At 39.7% G+C, this 11,303-nt stretch overlaps 1 protein-coding gene across 2 annotated transcripts in view; it reads left to right on the top strand.

Moving 5' to 3' along the window:
- Positions 1 to 2,933: 2,933 nt before the first annotated feature.
- The window catches only part of LOC110963783 (sodium/potassium/calcium exchanger 3-like), a 35,104-nt gene continuing 26,734 nt past the window's right edge, over positions 2,934 to 11,303 (top strand). The window contains exon 1 of one of the 2 annotated variants that reach the window (XM_051937453.1): positions 2,934 to 3,055. Coding sequence is in view for 1 of the 2 variants with exons in the window: in XM_022212269.2 (XP_022067961.1) it covers positions 3,556 to 3,664 (109 nt within the window). In the remaining variant the exon portion in view is untranslated. Of the gene's footprint in view, positions 3,056 to 3,079; positions 3,665 to 11,303 lie in introns of those variants that run through there. The other variant, XM_022212269.2, reaches the window with a different exon arrangement.

Here is an 11,303-nt window from a genome sequence, read left to right as displayed (position 1 = left end):
TGTTCCCGCTAAGAGGGTGATGGCTCAGGGCTGTCCTACTGTCAAAATGACAAATGCATGTTGGCTCTGATGCAAACTTTTTGATGCTACAATGCACCCTTTCTGAGAGTCTGCATACCTTCAGACTTTTCTGATGGACTCACTCAGTTCATAGCAAAATTGGAGACGTATAAACATAGTTGTCCTGCCCCCTACAAAATGTACACAAACCAAGCATGGACAGTGCAGGGAAGAAATCCACGAGGAAGTTTATCTGGAAGTGACAGCATCTGGCTGCTCGCTGTTGTGGTTATTTATTGCACGTTTGTGGAGTTATTTGTATTTTCAGTCAAACATCTGCACAGGACTTACAGATGTTCATTGCTTGCCTGACCTTTTTTGTAAAGTGCGTAAACGCTGTAATGCCTCTAATGGGCCAGGAACAGCAGCAACTGTCAAATACACACTGGAGGGGTGACTTTCTTTCTTTTTTCTTTTAATTGTGTTGTTTCCCAGCAACATGTGCTGTAACATTAGTGTCCCATTCCTCCCCTCAAACTCTCACGAACTCACACATTCATGCACTACAGCTGCATACGTCAGTTTAACACATTAAACATTAAGACTGTGAGGCTTCAGTGAAAATCACATACTTTACTTTCAGTGCCTATATCTGTTGCAGTCTGTAGTGCGAAATGCACTGTCATCTGACTGTGCATTCTTTTTTATACTCACATGAGATACTGTGATGTATGTGACGTATCTGTGCAGAGGACTTTGGTTCAGACTGGCCAGAATAGCATGCTGGCTGACATACTGCAAACTCTGACCAGATGTAGTAGGACACTGTGTTATTTTTGGCATACTTCATCTGACATACAAAGCTTTGGGAAATAATAAATATTTCTCTGGTGTACTGTATAGTGGTAGTATGGATACTGGAATGCACTGAGGGATTAGACCCGAGTGATTCAGTGCTTCAGAGAGCAATTCCCACATTAATACTATATTCTTTTCTGTGTCTCTGGGTGATTTAAGTAAAATCAGAAAAAATAACCCTAGTGACTGATGTCATTAGGGTTAACTCAGTTAGGCTTGGAGACCTTTTAACTGAATTTTATTTTATTTTTTACAAACCGTGTGTGTGGAAAAGGATAAACATTTACCAGACTTCAAGGCTTTACCGAAAAGACTCTTATGTTGCATTATGGGGAATTGAGCATTTGGCAGATACTGTACAAAAATACAAATACAGCATTTAATATTTAGAACATAGGAGAATATGTATTTCATGTTCAGTGAGCAGATGGAGAGTGAGGTCGAAGACCAGAATCACAACTCAGTGACGAGTCACACAGAGTTAACAAGGTTGTTGATACTGGTTTATGAACTTGTTGTCCTGCTCTTCCTGAAGGACTTGATGAAGGTGACATTTTGCTGGACAGGATCAGGTTGTTGCACATGTTCATCCAGAGTATAACATAGCAGATTGTTTGTTGTACTACTCTGAAATGGTTTCTTGAATCACAAACGGTAAAGTTGTGAACATTAAAGTGGCTATGAACTGACATTCCAGCATCCAGCCAACCAACAGGTCATTTAATTAAAGCTGCATTTTAAGACATTTTGAGGAGTGTTTATGTACTTGTCATGCTCTCTGATCATTGTCCTTTAAAGCAATAATTAACTCAATATCAAGAATTGTCACCTTAAAACTTTTGTTGCTTAATTGGCTAAAATGAATGCTTAGTATACAAATTAGATGTTAAGAAAAATACCATTTGTCCATTATGATACTGGAGTGACTAGCTTTATTATCACACTGATTAAGTTGTTCTCCATCACTGATAACACTGTAGGGTCCCAGCCTTAGTATGTATAATGTTTAGTTTTGTCGGGTTACTTTTATTTTGCTAATCATAGTCAAATTTTAAAATCTCACTTTATTCATGTCCTGCACTGCATTGTAATGACAATAAAGCTCCTAAATAGTCCTTTTTGCTGGGGGGCACTTTGGTGCAGCTATGTAGGAACCTGCTGACTTTATCTTGTTTATATTGCATGTTTGCAATCTTATTTTTGAATTAGCTTGCATTATGTATCTAATTTGACATTTGTTGTATTGTAACGCAGTTTGTAATTTCAATTTTGACATATTTTTGACTCTTGCTCTTGCAAATTGCAAACTATATGCAGGTGGAATAAACTTTCACACTGCTATCCCACCTTAATGGTCAAGAAATGGTCAGCAGTTGAAGAAAAAATAGATATTTTTCTTTATTTGAGACTATCTGACCAATATTATACCATCTAGCTTAGTTATTCCATCTTCATGACTGATACCACTGGAGGGTCTCAGTATGTGTTCTAGTCAGGTAGAGTGGTGTTTGTATAGTTTTGGAGGGTTTCTTCCCTGGTATGTAGATTGCTGAGGCAAAGTCACAGCTTTGGCAGCTTGACTGTAATATTTAGCCTTATTGGGTTACTTCGTGGTGCCAGTCATGGCCAAAATTCTAAATTTAATTGCATGCAAAAAACTTATAATACAAGTTTGCATTATTCATCAAATTTTACATATGTTTCATTTTAAAGCGCCTTTCAACTTTGTTTTTACTGGCAAGTTATTTGCATGCTGCATATACAGTTTTGTTATATTTGTTATATTAGAGGCTCAGTTCAGGATATTTCCAAGTCTTCAGCTTCAGTTTTGACACTCATTTTTAATTTGGTATCTTGCAATTTGCAAATTATGTCATTTATTTTTATTTATTACATTACATAATAATTTCTGTAAAAAAAACATTTTGGAGTCCCACTTTGAACTTCCCTGAACTTGATTATATTTTTTTTATATATTTATTTATTTATTAAAAATAATGTAGCATTTAGTGGCAGCCATTTTGCATATTTCCCATCATCCCCCGCTCCGCTCGGGCTTAATTATCGGGACCAGCTGAACCAAGTGTGTTCAGCCAATCAGGAGCTGACTAGGGGAGGCAGAGCAGTGAGACATGGGAAAGTAAATGCAGTCTTGTGACTTTTTAAAGGACCAGTTGAAGGGCCACTTCCTGAACAGGTACTGCTTTTTTATATCTCCATTTTGTTTTAACACTGCTAGCATCTCAGAATCTCTCAAAACGTCGCCACATTTCAGGCCATTTCCTCTGAAAAACGCGTCCCGTGTTTGTCGACGCCTGGTGGCCGGTGCGTGAAAGCGCAGCTAGCTGACAGTCAAAGTGAAGGAACACAGGGTTCAGAGCATGTCGCCTCCTGTTGCTGCACCTCACTGTGGGATCTGCTGTCGACCTTTCAGCCTGCACACATGAGCGCAGAGAGCTTTCGGACGCCGCTGCTCGCTATGTGCGACCCGGAGGAGTTGAGCAGCTCTGCGGTAGGAGTCTGAGAGGGAAAAAAGGGAAAACCGGGTTTGTCACTGCGGGGATTTTTTTTGACACAACTTGTCTGAGAAGTCGCTTCGCTCCCGCTGCTGCTGGACGTCGGTTGGGGAAAGTGTGAAACAAGTGTCAGGAAGAGAAGCAACAGATGTTATTTGGTGGATATGCGGCCGGCTGAGGAATGAGAGCAGCGGCAGCGGCGAGGCACCGGCGGCCCTTCCAGCGGTTCTGCTGCTGTGGAGTCGGGCTGGTCGCCGTCATTTGGCTCGCGCAGGTCATCCAGGCACCAGGTGAGACCTTAATATAGACCGAACAGGCTGAGGGCGCCGCAGTAATTGCAATCCTGCACAGATGCACTTGGAAAAAAAATAAGTTAAAAATAACCTAAAACACCAGACACTTTCTCGTGAACAGTGTTGGTAACTGTCAGATTTTATATTAATGCCTTTTTTGCTCTGCAGAATGAGGAAAAAATGCTGTGAGGAGCCAAATATCCTCATCCTAACATTTATCTTGTTGGTATCATTTATTATTAGTGAATAAATAAAGAGAACTATAGTGTGTAACTGAGAAAAAATACACAATCGCATCCATACAAACCAATATTTGCTCTCAAAAAAGAGCCACCTTCATTAAACAAGCAGAAAATCCTGCATAATCCATGTTTTCTGAACGTGCAGTACTTCAGTTGGAGCAAAAACCCACATTTCTCCTTTAATATGAATCATATTAATCTCTACCTGTTCTAGAAGTGCTCCTGTAATACACTAGACTCGTGCTACATTCAGCATCCAGATGTGTGAAGACAATATTAAATGCTCCGAGTAGTCTGCAGGTGCACGCTGTAATTTTAGTTCCATTTTTAAAGCAAACCTAACGTCGCTGCATGACACATTTTAAATCTCAGTTCAGCGTTTCCTAACATGACTCCCAGCTTTAGCCCTCCAGAGGATGACAGCTTCACACTGTAGGAAGGTGACAGTTTGTTGATTACATAAAGCAGTCACAAATTGTGCCGTGTGTAAATCCAATCATCTGGGATAAGTTCAGTTATAGGTTGGGCGTTCGCTGGATATTACATGTTCATCTCACAAGAAAAGCTGTGTATGACTTGGCATGCTAAGGTTGCATTTTTGTGCACGTATTTGCTTTTCCCCCCTAAATAGACTGCCTGTCCCTTTTTTAATTCGGGCCTTTTCCCAGGCTGTCACTTCATCTCGGAGTGCAGTTTTCACTCAGCAAAATAAATAGCTTTGAATTGCAGATAAATAAAAAAATTGCTTGTGTTTGATTTCATTCCATCACACACAATGTAATGCACTCGTACACGACATATCACGCTGACATAATCCTGATTTCCCCATGGACTGATTCTCCTGCAGCCTTCAGGGTAAAATTGACTTGATACCATGAGTACAATACATCTATAAAAGGACATGTAGTGAAGTAAATGTCCCATAAATAATTGGATTCAGTTGTAATTCAAGTGCACGCACACCTTCCCCGAGTTTGCGTCTTCCTAAAATGCATAAATGCTGCGACGTTATGCACCTTCCTCATTCATTATTGGCCAGAAATAAGTGAATTAGATGCTTTAATGTCTCATCTAGCAGCAGCACACCTAAAGGCATCATCCCCACCCCGTCCCACCCTCCTCCTTCAGCTCATTATCCTCTCTTCACCTTTGCAGATGTAGTCACACACACTCATCACCAACGACAGCCCCCCTCGAGTGCAGGACACGGGCCCAAATAGGTGAACCTTTTTGTTCCATCACGAGTGCTTGATTTACATTTGGGTTTCATCCTGGTATTTCGTGCCGTGCTTTTTGTGGAAGAGTGTCCCGGTGAATGAGCCGTGTCATTAATATTTATACTTCACCTTTAAATTATGAGTGTGCCATCAACCAGGAGAGGTTTTCTGAACCGAGACCAAGGCTGCTCAACTTAAAAAAACGCACAAAAGCAGCAGGCAAAGCATGTGGTCTGCTGTTTGTAATGATGACAGGCAGGTTACTCTCACAATACTTGGAAAATATTACACATACTGTCGCATCCTGAATACCGCAGCCTTTCTAACCATTTATGGACGTGCCGGTCCAATGCTGACTAACAGTATCAGTCTGATACTAGCAACTAAAAAGCCATAAAACATTGGATTGGATATTAGAAAAATAAATTACAATCCAGTACAAACTGCTGACCAGTTGGACACCACATAGTTCATATGAATTTGCCAAGAAGAAAATGCTGAAGCAAACTTTGAATTGATGAAAGTGTGAGAAACACCCTCCAGACGGCAACATCAAAATTAGTCAACTCACATGAAGCCCCAATGAGCAGCTTTTTATCTCTGAGATGGCAGGCCTCATCTGTGCAAGCAAGTGATGAATTCCTTTCAAAACACGTAAAAATGCAGCAGCAATAAATTCAAACACGTAATAATATCCTTACCAATATCGTGTCAGAAAGCACAACAGTTAGGTTTACCACTGAACATTACAATTCTAGTAACATGCAAATTGATTTTAGTAGCTTCAGCAGATAATAAACCTACATAACAGATTTATTTTCTGCCCCAGTTTGCAGCACAATACAGACCTTGCATTTCAGAATTAATATAACCAACACATTATCAAAGAGTTGTAGTCATGTTTGTGTACACCCCTGGATGCTCGTCTTTGAGGCGCTTATTTAAGTTTGTGGTGTTTTTGCTCCAAACGCTCTTTGGCACAGTTTGCTAACTTGCTTTTGGTTGTCTCTAACTTGTCGCTGATCATCTGATTGAAAATATCTGCACTTTTTCCACACAATTCACTGCAGACTTGTCGCTGCACCCACATTTGCTATTTCCATGTGATGCTGTTGTCATCCAGTATCTCCTGTATGTAAAACATCTACAAAGGAAACAAGTACGGTTTTCTTTTTAGAATTTTCATGTTGACTTGGCTCTGAAGTATTGATTATCGTGACCTCTTTAGCTGTGAAGCCATGTGATCCATTCCTAATATAAAAATTATGATTACAGGCACTTAAAACTAACTGTTTGTGGAGTTTATGACTTTGGGGATCCACACAAGGAAATTAATGGTCTGGAAGCAAATGTAATTGCACCAATTAGGCTCATTTTTTAACAAAGAAGAACTTCACATGTCATCAGAAGAATTGAAAGAATGCTGCAGGCACATGATAGTTGTACACAGTGGCTTTAAGTAGAGAAAATACACAGCAGTTTATCTGTGATTTTAGTATCAGAAGATAAAGTCACAGAAGCGCTTCTCAAAAAAGAGGAATTGCCGCAGTTGAATTGTGTTTTCTCTTTTTTGGTCAAAACATGCTGTCTAGTTTTGTTCATAATGAAATGGTGATTGTGTTTTGCTGTTTGCTCTCTGATGTTTTTATTAACACTATATTTATAACTGTGTTTAAATCCCATTTAAGGTCAAATCAAATGTCCATCAGCTCGCTGTAAATTGTAACATGACACTTGAGTGTAAATGTCAGAGTGGAGACCTGCAGGGCTGCAGTGTTATCTATATGGAAATGGAGCTGAAAATGTTGGCCTGAAATACAAATATGGTTTCTTATAAAGTCATACCTGCAGACTCAGATTTCAGATGTACAGTCGAGGTCAAAAGTTTACATACACTTGTAAAGAACATAATGTCGTGGCTCTCTTGAGTTTCTAGTAACTTCTACAACTCAGATTATTCTCTGATAGAGTGATTGGAACAGATACTTCTTTGTCACAAAAAACATTCATGAAGTTTGGTTCTTTTATGACTTTATTATGGGTTAACAGAAAAAGTGACCAAATCTGCTGGGTCAAAAATATACATACAGCAACATGAATTAGCAATTTTGGTGACTTAGAAAGTTGTGTCAATGAAATGAGCTTCATAGCATTGCCTCTTAACCTTTTGTGAGTGATTATGAGCGACTACAGCTGCTTACTTCTCTGAGGCCATTTAAATAGGGCTCAGTGGATGCAAATGTCCACAAACGCTACAACGGGAAAGTCAAAGGAGCTCAGCACAGATCTGAAAAGCGAATCATTGACTTGAACAAGTCAGGAAAGTCACTTGGAGCCTTTTCAAAGCAGCTGCAGGTCCCAAGAGCAACAGTGCAAACAATTGTTGGTAAGTATAAAGTGCATGGCACTGTTTTGTCACTTTCACGATCAGGAAGAAAATGCAAGCTATCAGCTGCTGCTGAGAGAAAATTGGTCAGGAGAGTCAACCGAGAACCACCAAAAAGCAGATCTGCCAAGAATTAGAAGCTGCTGGAACACAGGTGTCAGTGTCCATGGTCAAGCGTGTTTTGCATTGCCATGGACTGAGAGGCTGCCGTGCAAGAAGGAAGTCCTTGCTCCAAAAGCGACACCTTAAGGCTCAACTGAAGTTTGCTGCTGATCACATGGACAAAGATAAGACCTTCTGGAGGAAAGTATTGTGGTCAGACGAAACAAAAATCAAGCTGTTTGGCCAACATGCCGAGCAATATGTTTAGAGGAGAAAAGGTGAGGCCTTTGATCCCAAGAACACCATGCCTACCGTCAAGCACGGTGGTGGTAGTATTATGCTGTGGAGTTGTTTTGCTGCCCATGGAACTGGTGCTTTACAGAGCGTAAATGGGGATAATGAAGAAGGAGGATTACCTTCAAATTCTTCAAGATAACCTAAAATGATCAGCCCGAAGATTCTGTCAAGAGGAGCAGTCAAAGATTCAACCAGAAGCTTGCCAGAAGTTTGTGGATGGCTACCAAAAGCTTCTAATTAAAGTGAAAATGGCCAAGGGATGTGTAACCAAATATTAGCATTGCTGTATGTATATTTTTGACCCAGCAGATTTGGTCACTTTTTCTGTTAACCCATAATAAAGTCATAAAAGAACCAAACTTCATGAATGTGACAAAGAAGTATCTGTTCCAATCACTCTATCAGAGAAAAATCAGAGTTGTAGAAATAACTGAAAAATCAAGAGCCATGACATGTTCTTTACAAGTGTATGTAAACTTTTGACCTCGACTGTAGTCGTACCTACCTGCATTGCCACTATTGAGGATGTCACAGTGAGAGACGTTTACTACCACAGACTGCAGTCTTGTCTTGTTGAGGCAGTGAACCTGTTTGGAGTTAGAGCTGAGGAAGCCGGTCTGTCCAGTCGATGTGTGATTGATGGGATCAAATGTCTTGCTTCGGCTAAGAGAAGGAGCTGGTTTGTCTCTCATGTCTTAAGTGACCGTTTCTTCCTTCAGGTCCTGTAGAAATCAAAAGCCGCTATTTAATAAATTGCAGCAAGATAAATTGAGATTTTTATTTTTTTTTTACATATTTGAAGCGTTAAAACCTACAAGAAGTCAGACTACCATTCTCTTAGCCTTTAAGATTCTTCTCAGTCTGCACTGTTTTGCTACCGAGTTATGAGGTGATTATGAAATGCACTTGATGGTATTTACACTTACCTTTCAGCATTCTGCCTGTGTGTTTATGATGAGGCATGCAGCAGCAGGATTAAGGTATTTCCATACAAACACCACATTTCATGTTTCATCTGCCACTGATCACTCTGTCACCTCTTTCCGGTGTTTACATTTACATTTTAGGGCCTCTAGCAGAGACTCTTATCTAGACTTAACATCACTGTGACTGTAAATGTAGCTTCAGCACCATGGATCACCAATGTTACGAGTCACTTACAGGGCAAAAGTCATGGTCAGAATGAAGACAGTGTTGCTGAACACTTGGAAAGTGAAAGCATTGTGATTTTTATGTGTGGTTTTCAAACAACTATTTGTAACTTTAGACATAGTCTCCTTCTGTTTTTAGTTTTAATGTAATTAAACATCGGAAAATATGTCTATTTGGCACAGCAAATGCTATATATACACAGGATGTCATCTACTAACTGATGTCAAGGTGAGAGGCACCAAGATTGGGCTCAGCTGAACAGTCTTCCAAGGGAAACCCTGTTTAGTGTTAGTTACACCAGAACTGTCAAACTCACGATCCAAGTTTACACTTTGTTTTAAAATGCATTTGCATTGCATCACAAATGGATGTTACTGCATGTAAATGTAAACGACCACCAAAACACAGCGTTCGATTCACACAAACTCCTTCTTGAGGGGGTCTGGGATGCTTTGACCATATATCTTTTGTAGTGTAATACACTCCCCTCAAAAAGTATTGGAAAGATTTACATTTCAGCTTTTATTTCCAAGTATTTACATCTCCATCTCATACAGAACTCCAAATTTTTAGGCGAGCAAAAGTATTGGAACAAATAGACTTAAAATAGATTAAAGTCAATAAGAGTTAATATTTAGTTGCAATAACTGCATCGAGCCTGTGACCCATTGACATCACCAAACTTTTTCCTTTGTGATGCTTTTCCAGGCTTTCACTGCAGCCTCTTTCAATTGTTGTTCATTTTGGGGGGTTACTCCCTTCAGTCTCCTCTTCATCAGGTAAAATGCAGCTCTATAGGTTTTAAGTCTAGAGATTGACTTGGCCGGTCTAAAACCTTCCACTTCTTGCCCCTCATGGCTCTTTGTTGTTTTGGCAGTGTGTTTTGGGTCATTATCTTGCTGCACGATGGAGGATCTCCAAGTCAGTTTGGTTTCTTTAAATTGACAGACAAAAAGTTTCTGTAGACTTCGGAGTTCATTTTGCTGCTGCCATCATGTTCCATCATCAGTGAAGATTAATGAGCCCGTCCCAGAAGAAGCCATGCAAGCCCAAGCCATGACATTACCTCCACTGTGTTTCACAGATGAGTTTGTATGTTTGGCATCATGAGTAGATTCTTTCTTTGTCCAAACTTTAGCCTTTCTATCACTTGGTAAAGGCTCATCTTAGTCTCTTCGTCAAACTTTGTCTCGGAAATTTTGACGCTCATCTCTGTATTTTATGGCCTCTCTGGTTTTCATGTCGGTTACACTTCTAATTTTAGATGCAGTCTGAACACGCAGACCCCAAATCTGAAACTGAGCGTAGACATTGAGCACTACTTACTGTTTGAATAATCAATGCAATAGGACACACCAGGGCAACAAAACACACCTGTCAGTCACATGTTCCACTGCTGTTAGTCACATGAAATCCAAAGGTGCTGTCTTCTAAGTGGTGTGTCAGGTCCAGCTGTAAATACCTGGAAATAAAATCTGAAATGTTAATCTCTTGTCTGATATTCATCGTTTGATATCAAAAACAAATGTTTTTAGTCTGCAGCAAAAAATAAAGGAATCGGCCTCACTGTTCCAATACTTTTGGAGGGGAGTGTATATTTCCTGATGTCTACCTGGTAACAGTGCAACAGCAACATATGCCATCAATGCAGGACATGATGTTTGTTGCTCTGTGTGCTTTTGCAAGTCATAAATGACTCTGTCCTGTCAAGCTCAACAGTTAGAATAGTCTGTCAAAAATGTTTTTGGTTTTTATAGCTAGCCTGTGCAAAACTAATCTGGCGACAGACTGAGCCACTTTGACCTTTTAGTGAAGAACTTTAAGTATGAAATCTGAACACAAGTGTTCACTGGGGCTCCTTAGAGACCGGCATTCACATAAACAGATTTTAAAACCAAGTGTAAACAGGGTAGAAGATACACCTGCCTGTATCTTTACAGTTCAGTATGACAGAAGAATTCAGTGAAGTTTTAATTCACAAATGTGATAAATTAAAAGAATGGTTTGCCAGGGTATAATTTAATTAGGTGTGCTGTGATTGATTGATTTATATAAGCCCAAAGTTGTATGTAAATCAGGTGTTTTTTAAAGAATGTTTTGTATTTGCTGGATTGGATTCCTGCTGGAAGCTTTTGCTTTCTCAGTAATGGAGTTGCAACTATGGAAATTTTTCCAGAAAGAAAATTATTTGACAATTTTCTTGGATTAATAAATTCTGACTGCAATTACCCAGTGACTAG

Source organism: Acanthochromis polyacanthus, chromosome 17 (assembly GCF_021347895.1).
Source record: "Acanthochromis polyacanthus isolate Apoly-LR-REF ecotype Palm Island chromosome 17, KAUST_Apoly_ChrSc, whole genome shotgun sequence".
NCBI lineage: Eukaryota > Metazoa > Chordata > Actinopteri > Pomacentridae > Acanthochromis > Acanthochromis polyacanthus.
The sequence above is the reverse complement of the archived record's forward strand: the minus strand, read 5'-3'. Positions and strand labels throughout refer to the sequence as shown.